The sequence below is a fragment of the Marmota flaviventris genome, chromosome 12, assembly GCF_047511675.1.
Source record: "Marmota flaviventris isolate mMarFla1 chromosome 12, mMarFla1.hap1, whole genome shotgun sequence".
Taxonomy (NCBI): Eukaryota; Metazoa; Chordata; class Mammalia; order Rodentia; family Sciuridae; genus Marmota; species Marmota flaviventris.
Window position 1 is genome coordinate 105,699,850 of NC_092509.1, and position 17,346 is coordinate 105,717,195.

Here is a 17,346-nt window from a genome sequence, read left to right on the forward strand (position 1 = left end):
TAACAATATATGGAGCCTAGCCGCTTACTAGCTTGAACTTCCGGGTCATCTGTCAATTGAACGGAAGTGCGGACGGAGGAAAGAAGAAGGCGCGTTCGTTGCCTTGGCGACACCTGAAGGGGCAGGCCCACCCGCTGCTTGGGCGGAACTGAGGACTCTGTGCTTCCAGCGCGGGGCCCAGATGGGCGGGGCTCTGTCCCCGGAGTAACCGGTTGGCGGCCTCGGTGAAGCTGTGTTCCTGTCGCCACGGCCGGTTTTCGTCCTGAGATCCTGTAGCCATGGTGAGTGCGGGGAAGCCAGAAGAATGGCTCCAGGGTCGCGTTTGGCAGCGTCCCCAGCCGGCCCGGCACCTTCGCCCCGCGGGCTGTGCCCCGAATCCGACCGCGGCCCTGCGCAGGGTTTCTGCGCGCAGTGAAGGGCGAGGGGAGGCGCTCCCAGCAGGGCGCCGGTGCCAGGGCTTTCCGCACCCGGTGAGCTGCGTGACTCTGATGGCCCCTAGATGCAGCTTGCGCTCCCGGGTGGCGCGGCTCCCAGGCCAAGAAGGCCCCCCCACAACGGGTGCACGTGCCCTTCACTTTCCTAGTCTGCCCACCACCTTCTAGGTGTGTCTAGGAATCATTTGGAAAGCTCCTGAGAATGAGCAGGAATGGGGTTCCTGTGTGCATTTAAAACATATATATATTCTAATTTGTTACACATGACAACAGAATGCATTTCAATTCATTGTTCACAATTGCAGCACAACTTGTTATTTCTCTGGTTGTACACAAAGTAGAGTCGCACCAAAAGTACAGTCGAATATGTACCTATGGTAATGATGTCCATCTCATTCTACCATCTTTCCTGCCTTTGGTTTTCTGGATTGGCTTTCTTTGCTTAGCATGATATTCTCCAACTCCATCCATTTACCTGCAAATGCCATGATTTTTATTCTGTTTTGTATACACCACAGTTTCTAAATCCATCCATCTATTGAAGGGCATCTAAGTTGCTTCCATAGTTTAGCTGTGGATTGAGCTGCTATGAACATTGATGTGGCTGTGTTACTATAGTATGCTGTTTTGAAGTCTTTAGGGTATAAACTGAGGAGTGGGATAACTGGGTCAAATGGTGGTTCCATTCCCAGTTTTCTGAGGAATCTCCACACTGCTTTCCAGAATGGTTACAACAATTTGCAATTATACCAGCAGTCTAAGAGTGTGTCTTTTCCCTCAAATCTTCAACACTTATTGTTGCTTGTATTCTTGTTAACTGCCATTCCGACTAGGGTGAGATGAAATCTTAGAGTAGTTTTCATTTGCAGTTCTCTAATTACTGGAGATGTTGAACATTTTTTCATGTATTTGTTGATCGATTGTATTTCTTATGAGAAGTGTCTGTTCGGCTGATTGGCCCATTTCCATTTATTAATTTTTTTTTTTTTTTAGTTTTAAGTTTTTTGAGTTCTTTATATATCCTGGAGATAATGCTGTGACATACGTGTGGCAAAAATTTGCTCCCAAAATGTGGACTCTCTCTTCACCTCTTTATTTCTTTTACCAAGAAGAAGCTTTTTAGTTTGAATCCATCCCATTTATTGTTTCTTGATTTTATTTCTTGTGCTTTAGGAGTCTTGTTAAGGAAGTTGGGGTCTAATCTGATATGATGAGGATTTAGGATCTACTGTTTCTTGTATTAGGCATAGGGTTTCTGGTCTAATACCTAGGTTCTTGATCCACTTTGAGTTGAGTTTTGTGCAGGTGAGAGATAGGGGTTTAGTTTCATTTTGCTGTATATGGATTTCCAGTTCTCCCAGCACTATTTGTTGAAGAGGCTATCTTTTCTCCAAGGTATGTTTTTGGTGCCTTTGCCTAGTATGAGATAACTGTATTCATATAAGTTTGTCTCTGTGTCTTCTGTTCTATACCATTGTTCTACATGTCTGCTTTGGTGCCAATACCATGCTTTGCAGTATAGTTTAAGGTGTGGTATTGTGATGCTTCCTGCTTCACTCTTCTTGCTAAGGATTCTTTTGGCTATTCTGGGTCTCTTATTTTTCCAAATGAATTTCATGATTGTTTTTTCTGCTTCTACAAGGAATGACGTTGGAATTTTAATTGAAATCACATTGGCTTTGTTCAGCGCTTTGGGTAATATGGCCATTTTGACAATAATGATTCTGCCTATCTAAGAGCATGGGAGATCTTTCCAACTTCTAAGGTCTTCTTCAATTTCTTTCTTTAATGTTCTGTAGTTTTCATTGTAAAAGTCTTTCACTTCTTTTGATAGATTGATTCCCAAGTGTTTTTTTTTTTTTTTTTTTTGAGGCTACTGTGAATGGGGTAGTTTTCCTAATTTCTCTTTCAGAAGATTCATCATTGATATATAGAAATGCATTTGATTTTATATCCTGCTACTTTGCTGAATTCATTTATTAATTCTAGAAGTTTTGTGGTGAGATTTTTTTTTGGATCCTCCAAATGTGGAATCATGTCATCAGCAAATAGTTTGAGTTCTTCTTGTACCGTTTGTATCCTATTAATTTGTCTAATTGTTCTGGCTAGAGTTTCAAAGACTGTATTGAATAAAAGTGGTGAAAGAGGGCATCCCTGTCTTGTTCCTATTTTTGGAGGGAATGCTTCCAATTTTTCTCCATTTAGGATGATGTTGGCTTTGGGTTTAGCATACGATGTTGAGGTATGTTCCTACTATCCCTTGTTTTTCTAGTGTTTTGAACATAAAAGAGTGCTGTATTTTGTCAGATGCTTTCTCTGAATCAATTGTTATAATCATATGATTCTTATCTTTAAGTCTACTGATGTGATGGATTATGTTTATTGATTTCTGTACATTGAACCAACCTTGCATCCCTGGAATGAACCCCACTTGATCATGGTACACTATTTTTCAAATATGTTTTTGTATGAGATTTGCCAAAATTTTATTGAGAATTTTTGTATCTATGTTCATCAAGGGTATTTGCCGCAGGCTGGCTGGGCACCAATCACGAGCCACTGAAGCAGGAACAAACTTTATTTCTGAACTCCACCACCACACTCCACACACGCTCCCCAGGAACTCTCCCGAACGCCACGTGGGTCCTCTAGGAACCAACAACTGGAAATCCCTCTTCCAGAAATCCCTTCTCCCGCACTTCCCCAACCAATGGGAACTCTCCGAGAATCCCCAGGAGAACTCCAAAGTAGCGCGAGAACTCCAAAGTAACAGGCTGAGGCGGACAGTAAAGGTCTAATATACAATCGAATCAATCCAGCATCATCTTAATGGCTTGCCTCTCAACCAATACTATTGGCAAAATGCCAGGGGCCATTCCTATTCGGCTGTGGCTCTCAGCAGGTATTGGTCTGATATTTTGATGTGTCTCTGTCTGCTTTTGGTATCAGGTTGATATTAGCCTCATATAATGAGTTTGGAAGGGTTCCCTCCTTTTCTAGTTCATGGAATAATTTGAGGAGTATTGATATTAATTCTTCTTTGTAGGTCTTGTAGAACTCAGCTTAGAATTCATCTGGTCCTGGAGTTTTTCTTAGTTGGTAGGCTTTTGATGGTGTCTTCTATTTCTTTGCTTGAAATTGATCTGTTTAAGTTGTGTATGTCTTCCTGGTTCAGTTAGAAATTTGTCAGTGTCTTTGAGGTTTTCTATTTTACTGTAGTATAAATTTGCAAAATGGTTTCTAATTGTCTTCTGTATTTCACTAGTGTCTGTCATGATATTTCCTTTGTCATCACAAATTTTAGTGATTCGAGTTTCTCTCTCCTTATTTTCATTAGGGTGGCTAAACGTTTATGAATTTTTTTTTTTCACAGAACCAGCTTTTTGTTTTGTCCATTTTTTGAATTGTTTCTTTTGTGTCAATTTCATTGATTTCAGCCCTAATTTTGGTTATTTCATGTCTTCTCCTTCTTTATCCATGGGTCATTCAATAGTGTATTATTTAGTCCAGGTGTTGGAGGAGGTTCTATTTTTAATTTTATCATTGATTTCTAATTTCATTCCATTATGATCTGACAGAATGCAGGGTAGTATCTCTCTCTTTCTCTCTCTTTTGTATTTTCTATGACTTGCTTTGTGGTATAACAAATGGTCTGTTTTGGACAAGGATCCATGTGTTGCTGAGAAAAAAAGTGTGTTTGCTTGTTGATGGATGAAATATTCTATATACGTCTGTTAATTCTAAATTATTGATTATTTTATTGAGTTCTGTAGTTTCTTTGTTTCATTTTTGTTTGGAAGATCTATCCAGTAGTGAGATAGGTGTGTAAAATCACCTAGTATTATTGTGTTATAGTGTATTTGATCCTTGAAGTTGAGAAGTGTTTGTTTGATATACATAGATACCCCATTGTTTGGGGCGTAGATATTTATGATTATTATGTCTAGTGATATATGATTCCCTTAAGTAGTATGAAATGACCTTCTTTATACCTTTTTACTAACTTTGGTTTGAAGTCCACTTTATCTGATATGAGGATGGAAACCCCTGCTTGTTTACATGGTCTATGTGAGTGATAATTTTTTTCCCCATCTTTTCGCCATCAGTCAGTGGATGTCTTTTCCTGTGAGATGAGTCTCTTGAAGGCAGCATATTGTTGGGTCTTTTTTTTTTTTTTCCTGAAATCCAATCTGCTAGTGTATGCCTTTTAATTTATGAATTTAGGCCATTGACGCTAAGGGCTATTATTGAGATATGGTTTGTATTCCCAGTCATTTTGGTTTATTTTTGGTTTTTACCTTGACTTGGTTTCTCTTTTGATTGGCCTTTCTTTTAGTGTAGTTTATCCCTTTGCAGATTTTTATAGTTATTTTTCACTGCCTCCACATGGAATATTTTGCCAAGAATGTTCTGTAGTCCAGGCTTTCTTGCTGTAAATTCTTGTTTATCATGGAAGGTTTTTATTTCATCACCAAATCTGAAGTTTAATTTTGCTGGATATAAGAGTTGTGGTTGGCATCCGTTTTCTTTCAGAGCTTGGTATATGTTGTTCCAGGATCGCCTGGCTTTGAGGGTCTGGGTTGAATCTGCTGAGATCCAAATTGGTCTTCCACTATATGTAATATGATTCCTCTCTCTTGCAGCCTTTAAAATTCTATCCTTATTCTCTATGCTTTGCATTTTCATTATAATGTGTCTTGGTTTTGATCTGTTGTAATTTTGTACATTTGGTGTCCTGTAAGCTTCTTGTATTTGATTTTCCAATTCATTCTTCGTGTTTGCAAAAATGTCTGTTTTTATATCATTCTAGAGATTGTGCATTCCTTTGGCTTGAATATCTGTGCCTTCCTCTATCCCAATAAATCTTACATTTGGTTTTTTGATGTTATCCCATAATTTTTGGATGTTCTGTTCATGGTTTCTTACCATCTTCACTGTGTGGTTAACTTTATTTTCAAAATTATATTTTTTGCTTTCATTGTGTGAGGGTCTGTCTTCCAAGTGATCTAGTCTGTTGGTGATGCTTTCTATGAGTTTTTTGTTTGGTTTATTGTCTCCTTCATTTCATGGATTTCTTTTTTTTTTTCAGAGTCTCTATCTCTTTATTGAAGTAATCTTTTACTACCTGTATTTGCCCTCTTATCTTTTTTATTGGAGTGATCAATTTTTTGCCTGTATTTGCTCACTTGCAGCATTCTTTAACCCCCAGATCATTTCAATTATGAACATTCTGAACTCCTTCCCTACTAAGTTTCAGTTTTCAACACAGATCTAAGGTGTAACTCTGATGGTTCCTGGACATTTATATGCTGGCAACTTAAAGGCCCTCACACTTAGTACAATTCAAACTTGTAAAATTTCCTTCTAGTTGTTCCTATTATCACCAAGTTAATTATGATTCCAGTATATTATAACTGAAACTAGAAATCAGAATTATGAGGGTTGGGGTATAACTTAGTGGTAGAGAGCTTGCCTAGCATGCACAAGGCTCAGGGTTCAATCCCCAGCACCACAAATACATATATACATAAAATATTAGTTATCTTATGTTCTTCTCTGTGTCTCCCATATTCACATCATCTCCACTTCCCATTTTACTGTAGTATCTCCTCATTTCTTGTCTAGACTATTATAATGTCTTTTACACTCTGATCTGCTAATTTGCCAACCTATTATTTTTCTCTGCTCACAAGAAGGAATTTTCTAAAACTCAATCTGTTTATGAGTTTTAAAAATTTAGACTATCCGTTCCTTATATGAAGTGTCTGGAAAGGCTCATAAGAGGTTTTCTCTGGCCTCTTCCTTACCTATTCACTACTTTAGCTTTTGGCCTTTTATTGAACATACCTAGAAGCCAGCAGTGTGCCTCTTCCCTTTATTCTGCACTTCCTGTTCCATCTACCTGTACCTTTGTTTGCTTGCTGTACCCCTGTTGATCCTTCCAGACACAGGTTAGGTGTCTCCTCTTTGTGATGCCTTTCACTACGCAAGGAGGATTGACACTTCTTTTTTTTTTTTTTTTTTTGTCATTACTTTATGTAGTGCACATTTCTGATATTGTACTTGTTACATGTAGTTGTATTTATTTCTTCATAGATTTGTCACCTTTACTAAACTGTTAACTTTGAGGAATGGTTGTTTGTTTTGTTGACTGCTATGGCTTAGATCATAGTAGGTACTCAAATACTTGCTGAATGACTTGAAAGTAAAAACATATGTGGTAAAAATGGTCTTTGAGAGTGCAAAGTGCTTGGGGAGATTGCTGAATGGAGTCATCACATCTCAGAGTCAAAAGATGTCTGCCACAATTGCTAAATGCTGGTTTTTGTGCCTAGTTGCATTTTGACTTTCAGACTTAAAGTAATGCTGAGAGCTAAGTGCAGTGAGCTCCTCTTCTGGCCGTCTTGCCTTTCCATACTTGTTCCCAGCCAACCCTTCCCCCACTTGCCCTGGATGGGGTTTCTGGTGGTAACTCTCAAGTGAGTGGTTCATAAAGAACCTTCTGAGGCAGGGACCTTCATGTTGAGTCCTGAGTGATATGAAGTGTAGAGATCTGTAGGAAGTGCTCCAGGCAGCATTAACTATAAGACCAAAAGCCTTGAGGTAGAAAAACAGTTGGTACATTTCAGGAACTATGGCTCAATGTAAAAGAAGAATGGAAACTGAGGCAATATAGGGGTGGCCATGGTGGGGGAGTGGATGGGAAATGGCAAGAGATATGGCTTATAGGGGTAGCAGAGGCCGGATCACAGGTGCATGTCTGCACACTACCCGGTGGCAGTGCTCCTTGTATTGGGTTCTGACCAATGACCTGCCCTGAAATCAATCTGTGGTGGATAGCCAGTATTAAAAAGAAGAGGTAAGTGAGAATGGTGTCACTCAGTGCAATCCCATCAAATTGGGAGGCAGGAAGATTGCAAGTACGAGGCCAGCCGGGGCAATTTAGGGAGACTTGTCTCAAAATAAAATAAAATAATAAAGACTGGTGATATAGCTCAGTGGTATGGTACCCATGAGGTCAACTCCAGTAATGTGAAAACAAGAAAAATAAAAACCAAAGCAAAACAAAATCTGACATAAAGTAGAAATAGCATATTTATTGCCATGTAGTATGGGTAACTTTCATGAACTTTTTTTTTTTTTAAATTTCACACACACATACACACACACACACACGGTGTGTCTGTTGGGTTATGATGTAAAAGATATTTCTTACTGTGAATCATGATCCATGAAATTCAAGATAAAATCTACTTTATCTTGAATAATATATGTTTTAAAAGGCAAAATATTTGAAATATCAAGGCACACAGGTTCATCTTATTCTTGTTTTTACCAAGTGATGGTGCTCTTATTGTGTCATAGGAAAAACTTTGAATTTAATGAAAGCCTAAAATTGGCTAGAGTAAAATTTTCAAGTTTCTTTCTGCATCCAGATCTCTCTTCTGTATCATTTGCAATCAGTCCTTTCTGAGAAAGAGTGGGCCTTTTGAGAAGAGGAGAGAGCTGTCCTTCTTTGTGTGCAGCCTTGCCACTGGCATCTGTTTTGTAGCAAGGCTAATAGTTTTCCTGTGAGCTGCTGATGATGGAGGTTTCTTGCTCTGCTGGTTTCTTGTGGCTTTTGGCCACTGTAATTTAATTAAATGATCAGCTTCAACCTGCTTCTGGTTTGTTATAGCTGTGGCTTCCAGCATCAGATTTAGGTTCTGGTCACAAATTCTAGAACCACCTTTGTCTTGTGAAACAGGCAACTATAGTATGTCTTTCATATATATTAGATAATATAAAGAATATCTAGAATCACTAGTATTAGAGTCCTCAATTTTTTTATGCTTAAAGAGAATAAAGAAAGCAATTGTAAGACCCATTTGACTAACAAGGAATGTTATGTAGTTTCTAAAATATAGCATTTATTTGGATACTGTTATCTCACATGAACTGTTAATATAGAAGGACTTTAAAGACTGTCAGCCATATTCCATAAAAGTTCGTCTAAACCTTTGAAGTACAAATGTCTCAAAGCTGTTTTAACAGACCTTCCAAAGGCAGTTTCATGATTATTAAATAAAGAATAGGATTTTATTCCATGAATGTGTTTTCAGTTTCCAATGTTATTTATAAAATTTCTTCTAAATAGCTTTCTGTTTTTGTCTTCAGCATCTCTTTCATGTCCATTCAGAATTCTTTTGATACTTGAACTATTAATTTTGAAGAATTGCAGTTCTAAAGTTCCAAATTTATTGAAACAGAATTAGAAAGCATACAGCTTAAATTACAAATTTGAAACTTAAAAAATTAATTTTCTGCATGTATTTTATTAAGAGTAAAGTCCTAAGTCTATTGTATTCTTTAATCAAACCAGTAGTCTTCATAAAACTGAATAGCATATGATCAATATAACGCCCTAATAAGCTCTTTATTTTTTTCTTTTCTTTTTCTACATGGTCATCATGTTTTCTGTGGGGATTCTCACCTAGTACTTTTCTTGATGGTGCTTTAGCATATGCCTTTTTGTTTCTCATTCTTTTCTTATTCACCAATTAATCCTAAGTTTAAAAGGGTATGGAGTGTTTTTCATTCTAGGTATTGGTAGCTATACATTGATTAGTAAGACAGCACACAGTGGCCCATATTTCATGGAGTTTATAGTGAAAAACAGATACTGGAAAATAAATTATAAAGCGTAAGTTGGGTTGCAAAAGAAAAATTACATGAGGAGGTGGAAATAGAGTGATCTGACCTAACTTGGGGGTGGTCAGGGAAAGCCTCCTTGATGATATAACATTTCATATTCCTTTTTTCATTAGTTAAGGAGAAAAACCAATGTATGTGAATAAATAAATGAAGGAGGCCCCTTCATATAGTATAAGGCCCCTTCATATAGTGATAAGCATTCTGAGGAAAATTAAACCAAATAATGCCATAGTGGCTGGTGCCAAGAACAAGTAGCTTTGCTGATGTAGTCAGGGAGGCAATTTTTAAGCTGAGATGTCAATGATAATAAAGGATCTTGCTGGGTATGCTGGTGTGTGCCTGTAATACCAACTGTTCTGCTCAGGCAGGAGGACCCCAAGTTCGAAGCCAGTCTGGGCATCTTAGTGAGAGACCCTGCCTCAAAATAAAATTGGAAAAAAATAAAATAAAAAAGGCTGGGGGTATAACACAGTTGTAGAACCCTTAAAAAATAAAAAGAGTTTGCCAGGTGATAATGTAAAACATTCCATCACAAGCAGAGGCAGTGGTGAGTACAGAGGTACACTGGAAAAGCCAGAGAAGAGAGTACTGCAGTGGAGATCTTAGGGGTTCAGCCAGAATACTGAGGTTTATGAGACTTGGGGAGGATTTTGACTTTTATTCTAAGTGTAGTATTCTCATATATTTTCCCATCCCAAATTTTTTATTTTCCTTGGATCTGTCTTTAAATTGTAGTCAAATTAGTTTGGCCTAACAGTGTCATTTTTTTTTCTATCTATAACATTTGTGATTTTATAAACTTTGGAACATATTTTTCTGTCTTTGAATATCAAAGACTCCCAAGTTCTCCCTTTTCAATTTCTGTTTCATAATATAATTGCCCTTTCTGACCTTTTCTCTTTTCATAAGATCGTCTGTAGGTTGTGGTGAACCTGCATATTCCAGGTGAGGGTACATCCAAGTTTCTATATGGTCATCATGTTTTCTGTGGGGATTCTCACCTAGTACCTTTTTTGATGGTGCTTTAGCATATGATTATTATTCTCTAGAAATATCTCCAGCCCTTGCAATGAACTCTGTGTTCACTTTTCTGCACAAACCGTCTAAACTACCTCATTTCCAAAAGCCATTGATATTTTAAGGTTTTCTGTTAATTAGATATGAAAAACAGTAGCTATTAAAATGTACTGCTCAATTCATGCCCATTTTCTGATACAAGACACTTTGCCTAATTAAGTTGCTGTTGTTATCTCTGATGACTCATCTTGTGTGTTGTGCCTTCATATTTCTTCATTCTTTAAAATGTATCTCCATGTGTGTGTGGAATGGCTCTAGGGCTGTCCAATATAGCTAAATTTATGCCTTGTTTTCCATCACTCCAACATCTGCAAGTTAAGTATATATGCTGTATGTTTTATGTGTTTTATACATATATATACTTAAATAAATTTATTCTATTGTAGAAATATAGGAAGATATTTTGCCACTTTTGTAGATTTGGAAATATAAAAGTGAAAAAATCTCTTCTATAATATCACAACCAAACACAATCACTATTAATAGTTTGGTGAAATATCTCAGTCACATGTACATATACATGTGTATTTTCCACTTACTATATCTTGTACATTTTTCCAGATTTATTTTAAGGAGTACATTTTATTCTTTCATATACTCTGATTTTAACCAATCCATTTATTGATTAGTTCTGTTAATACCATAAATAGCACTTTTTATACATGTCCATAATCATTTTCTTAGTATAAATTAGAAAGATAATACCTGGGTGAAGGTCCATGTGCCTTTCTACGGATTTGATACATATTGACAAATTACTAACAGATGTTTTACCAGATTTTGCTGTGCAACATTGTGCATGGTGCTACCTTCTGCTAAACTCTAAACTGGTATTTCTATATGTTGTATACATATATATAACAATAGATTTGACCTTTAAATAAAAATGCCACTCACTTTTCAGAATATTGAGAAAATGTTAAATTATTATATGCTGTATTGATGAAAGACATTGTAAATGCTTATCTATAGTATTTCTCTCATAAATTGTTAAAATTAAAAGTTTATTGTCTATATATACTGAAGCAGCTAAAGCTGCCTTTCTTTAAACATTACTCATGGGTAACATGCAGTCCCCTCTTGTCTGCCTATTTGAAGAAGCAGCCTGTTGAGGCACGAAGGAACTTGTATAGAGCTAGTAATCTAAATTTTCATTCTTTATTCTAGTTCTGCTGCAGTATTTGTGAGCTGCGCATTGTATGATCTTCACATTCATTTTCTCCTCCATAAAATCAAATAATACTTTATGTTCAGATTACCTTTAGGGTATTTTGTGAGTATCAAATAAGGTAATGCATATGAAAATAATTTATAAACTATATTGTACTATACATATAAAATGTTACTTACATATGAACTAGATTTCTACATAATGAGAAGTTAGTTGAGGAAAATGGAAGGACATTAAAATCCAAAACAGGTCTCTGAAATAAATATCTGAGGTTAGTAGTAGTATTAATAAGTTTCGTGGCTATAGAAAAATTAACTTTTATATATTAAATTCCCTTTTTCTCAATTTTTCTTATAGATTTATTTTTCTAATGGAAGCAATACAAGGCCAGAGAAAAGGTAGGGGAGGAGGAAAGATGGCCAGTTTTCAGTATCTCTCATGCAACTTTTGGGGAATAGGGCAGCTAAACATGCTTGGTTTGTACTTAGTAGATATTAACATTTAAGACCCATGAATTTTTACTCAACTTAAATGGATTAGTTGGAAACTTTCACTTTTATTGAAGTTAGTCTTGAGATTTTGTTATTCAGTTATTTAATTGTGAAAGTAGAGTAAGGCCATTCAGACCCAGTCTGTTTCTTCTTACTGAGGTTTAGGAATATGGCTGTGGAAAACCTAAAAATTTCTCCACCTAGGGGCAAGTACAGTTCTATCATTTATGTCAGTCATCTTGATTTTAAAGTAATTTTAAAATTTATGAATTTTATTGCATATAACCAAAATTTTAAAAGGTGAATATTTGTATTTCTTAGATATATAAATATTTTTTGTAATTAAAAAATTTTAAGTTTTATATTCAAAGGGAGAATGGCTTCTATAATAACATGACCACTTTTTTCCCAGCATTTCCGCTTTCAAACTAGGAATGGCCTTATGACTTTTTTCTTGTCTTTCAGTTCCCGTCACACATAGATCAAGGCATATCACAGGAACACCAAATTAAGTTTGAAGTGTTAAGCAAGGACAGAATATTGTGGAAGCTGTCCTCTGGCTCTCAGAGGAAGGACTCCGCAGTGTGTGGAAGAGAGGGCTCTTTCAGAGGAGGGTTTGCTCCTGCTCTCCTGTATAATCCTAGGTTGGCTCTTGGAAACTCTCAGTAATGCTTTGCTTCAAAGACTACCTAAATTCTTATGAATACAAACAAAAAATCTGTAACCTGGAAAGAGGTTTAAATCAAAAGAGAATTTTGGAGAATGTACAAGGAGCTTGATGAAGTGAATCCAAAAGTTAAAAAAGTAAAAGTTCCCTTTACACACAACATATTAAACTTTTTTTAAAGTCACAAGGAATATTCTCATAAAATAATTTGATAGGATTTAAAAATCATTGTTTTTAGTAGTTTAAAATGCTTTTATGTAATTTACTAGAGATTTCATAAGAATTACCTGTCAGAAAGCAAGTGAAGAGAATTCAGCAAATGTCCCTCATCTGTGAGAGCTGTTTGAAACCTGATTAATTTCATCAGTGGCTAAAAAGCAAAGCTTTAAACTTACTTGACGCTGACTGGAGGAAATGATCAAGAAAGATTTTTCAAGAAAGGTTTTCTCTATACAAAGGATTAGAGAGAAATGAAATGGTTGACCTGCTATATGCCATCTTTTCATTAAAACTTTTAAGCTACTGTAATGGAGGGCATATGTTAAAACCAAAAAAAACTTATTAGCTTATAAATCAGAACAAGAAAGCTATTTTTCTTAGTATCACCTATCAAATGCTGAGTGTGTAATAATTTATTACACATGTTCTCTTCATGTCAGGAAACAATCTCAGTTTTTAAAAACAACTAGGTTATACTGCTAGCCCTGGATTTGAGCTTCTTTAGCCTAGAATTTGCATTCTTTCTGGTCTACCACAGTGCAGGTCAAGATGCTTGAAAGTTTTAAATTTCTTAGGAGTAGTTCTCTTCTGCATTTATGTAGATATAGAATTAAAGAGCTTTAACTTCCTTGTTGAAAATATCGATGAAAAACATCGAGGATATGAATGATATAAAACTTTTAAAAAGGCATAATTTATATTGTGATACTTGGCTAAGGCCTTTGCAAAATTAATGTGATTTAATATATAAGTCTAGGGTTAGAATGTTTGTAAAATGGGTGTGTACCAGGATATGTTTACATCCATATTGAACGTTAGGTGGCGCTCCTCCATCACTGGACACATTGTTTAGGGCAAGATATCCCATATGGATTTTATTAGTTGCATATTAATTGTAATCATATCGATGTGACATTCAGATGTCATTCATCTAGATATCTCAGAAGTGCACAGTACCACAGATTATTTCTCATAAAATCAAAGACTCACTTTTTCCCTCTCATATTGGAAAATTGTAGTTTAAATGATAAAAAGATTGGCCTTTGGAATTAAGCTTGAAAATGGTATATTTGGAATCTTTTACTGTACCACAATATCCTTTAACTAATTAAAAGACTCAAACAGTAGGTTATAAAACAAAAATACTGAGTCACATGTGATAATATAGGCAAACATACTGCATCTTCAGAGGATGCTGACTTCTAACATTTGCTGATGTAGACATGGCTTTGACCACTGTTACAGAGGTACATTCATGCTTGTAGCCTCTTGAATCTGCATCAGTTGACTATATACACAGTATTTTCTCCAAGGGCAAATATTCAAAAAGTACTCTCTCATTTCTTTTCTCATGAGGCTAATGGATCTGCAAATTGTAGCTAGTGCTAAATAATAATAATTTGTTATGCATGCAAATTCACATGCATATTTAGCATCTACAGCATTTGATATATGAAATAGAGAAAAAATGGAACCAGTCTGATTTATATAGAAGTTCCCTTCTCTCTCTCTCTGCATCTAGGGCCATTACAAACTATATATATAGCATTTAAAAAAATATCTTATTTAGTAGTTTAAAATGCTCTTATGTAATTTACTTGGTGTCAGAAAGCAGGTGAAGAGAATTCACCAAATGTTTCTCATTACAAAGGCTGTTTGAAACCTGATTAGTAGCTAAAAAGCAAAGCTTTGTACAACTAGGTGTGAGCATAGGCTTGCTTATTCCATATTTTTCTAACCAATGGAAATAAAATGTTCTGAGGAAGGCACATTTTCTGTTTGAACAAAAGTAGAGCAGCTAAAAAGCAGCCTTCTCAAATTTCTTAGCAATGACACTGGTTCGCCTTGCAATTGGCTCTTTTCCTAGATGAAAAAAGGAATATGAGAGAACATTTCAGGGTCCATCTACAACAAGGTAGGCTTAGAGCCTCCACAGTGGAGGTCACACCCTCTGTGTCTGCCCTTCTTACTCCACCTTCAGGTCATACTGGCCTTGTTGTTTCTTGAACTCACCAAACCCCATCTCCTCCCCCATCAAAATTTTTATGCATTTTTTCTGCCAGGGATATTTTTCTCCTAGGTTTCTACGTGACTGGTTTTCTCTGACATCTCATGGAGATGGCCTTAATTATCCATTCTCTTTGAAGGAGGACTCCCTAGCTCTCTGTACATAATTATCAACATGTTTATTTATCATATTGTCTTTATAATCCTTATTATTCTGGGATTATGTTGTTTTTTACATTCTTTGAGGAGACAGAAAATTAGTAAGTAAGCTTCATGTCATCAGGGCCTCATCAGTTTTGATTATCCTAACAGTCTGTTGTCGTGTGTGGCAAAAAGAAGGATGAATTAATGAATAAATTTGCCTTTAAGGCATGGCCACTTTTTCATTTGATAACTGGTGGATTAATTCTGTTTTTAAAATTTACTCATTTAACAAATATTCAATGACATCTACTATGTCATATACATACACCTAGTCCCTTCAGATGTATCCTTAAACAATACATTCTACTGGTAGAGATATGTAATAAAAACATTATAACATACACGATATTTGAAGGTGTTAAATGCTATAGGGAAAAAATGCCAATAAATGTTGGCAGTGCTGCTAGCTGTGGTGAGGATAGTTTAAAGGAAGGTAACCAGGGTCAGTCTTTAAAATGATAGTGAAATGTGCATACACCAACAGCTTCCCCCAATTGCTTCTTTCCCAGCAAGCACAAGCATAGGATTTATTAAAGAATAAGAACAGAACTCTCATGGGCAAGAAAGACTGATAACAAACTTTGCTCCCTCGGAGTGCATGCGGCTGGGGGTTTATATGGCTCTTGGGTCACTGCTCTTGGTCCAAACTTACACCAATTAGGGCTTGGAAGATGTACTAATGCCATTGGTCCAAACTCATGTTAATTAACATTAACATACTAACCCTGTGGGTTAACTCTTTGAGTCCCAACTTCCATGCAGTCTACCCCACTTCCAATTTCTCCACGCAGGTCAGGAGGCAGTAGTTTGGGTCCTTGGATGCTCTACGCTTGCAGGTTTGGGGCTGCAGCGCCGCATGGAGCGGGCTTCTGTGGCGGGCGACTGTCCAGTGCTCAGCTGGCTGCTGAGGGGTGACAGGTCGACAGTCCTTGGCTCCCTGCGCCTCAGACCCGCTGCACAGTGCTTGCTGTTGGATCTCCAGCCCACCCGGCCATCCACAGGGAACAGTTGGCTGGCTGCGCCGCTTGGCAGTCAGGAAGCTGTGTCCAAAGAATTCCATCTTCTTTGGTTAGTTTCCTGATTTATGCGCATACTATGGAAATAGTTATTTCTTTTGGCATTTTTTCACTCTTTAGGTAAAATTCAGCAGGAAGTAAGTTGAAGGTGCATGTATTAAGTGTCAGTTGGTGAAACACGAGTCTGTTGTCTATTGCAGCATCACCTCTTTTCTGTAAAGAAATGACAGTGCAATCTAAGATGCTGTATTGAAATGGCCTTTTTAAAAAGAAATTAATATCTTGGGAATATGTGGAATTCTCATGGGAGAAGACATTTTCCTTAAACTCTCTATATTTTTAAGGCTAAAAATGACTGCAAGTTTGAGGATTCCCCCCACCCCCACCCCAGTGCTGGGGTAGAACCCAGGCTTTGACTTAATTTTGATTTAGTTCTTAAAGGATTTAAATGAAATAAGATAGAATAATTAGCTAAGCTTAATAATTCTTCTTTCTTTTCCTCCTTTGTCTTTATTACTGAGAAATGATAAACTGGAGTTGGCAAATGAGATTCTCCACTTGAAAGGTGTTTTACTTGAGCTCCCCTTCTGTTTCCTTTTACAAGGTAGAATTAGGAGGAAGGAATAACCTTCTGAGAACAATCTACCCAGGCTCAGAACTGGTTCTGGTCTCACTAAGATAAAGTTAATATTTGACACATTTCAATGTAGGAAAATACCTGGGGTCTTTGATAAAAAGCCCTAGAGGAAGACCCCTTGTAGAGGACAAACAAACAGGTTATTGCTTAAAATATAGCCTATGGTAATGGGAAAATATAAACCTTTTGGTAGTTGGTATTTTCTACTGTACTTATCATGGTGGCATCTAAGTAAAGTAATAGGAATTGCTATGCTTAGTTGCCTACTATGTCTGGTAATACATTTTTAATGATTTACTATGTTCTCGGAATGCTCAAGACAAAATGAAGTTTGTTCTTTGGAAACCACTTTTCACTCACCCTTACTGGAAGCAGCTGGCTTGAGGCAGCAAGTTCTCAGATGCTGCCAGTTTCTGTTACAGCTGTATGTCATCCAGGGTGATTGTAAGTACATGGAGACTTGGACTAAATTTTAGAAACCTGTTGAACTATTACCTTTGTCGTCTACACAGTTTACTTCAGAATGTCTATGAAGTCCCTCGGAAGCAGATAATTGTCTTACAATTGGTCAAGACCAGTAACTGACTCTTTAAACATACAACTTTGGAAAAATCAGATTTCTAATTAGTTCAAGAATTTTCCCATGATACAGTATATAAGTCTTAGTATGATTCATGCAAAGGAGCATGTATGTATGAGCAAAAATGTTTTGTTGCCTACTGTGAAGTA

The 17,346-nt window shown here is 36.7% G+C and overlaps 1 protein-coding gene across 5 annotated transcripts in view; it reads left to right on the forward strand.

Annotated features, from left to right (window-relative positions):
* Positions 1–81: 81 nt before the first annotated feature.
* Nme7 (NME/NM23 family member 7) overlaps positions 82–17,346 on the forward strand; it is a 181,594-nt gene continuing 164,329 nt past the window's right edge. For 2 of the 5 annotated variants that reach the window (XM_027922838.3, XM_071600337.1), the window contains exon 1: positions 86–281. In XM_027922838.3, the coding sequence (XP_027778639.1) occupies positions 279–281 (3 nt within the window). In that variant the 5' untranslated portion in view covers positions 86–278. Of the gene's footprint in view, positions 282–17,346 lie in introns of all 5 variants that reach the window. The other 3 variants (XM_071600338.1, XM_027922839.3, XM_071600339.1) reach the window with 3 other exon arrangements.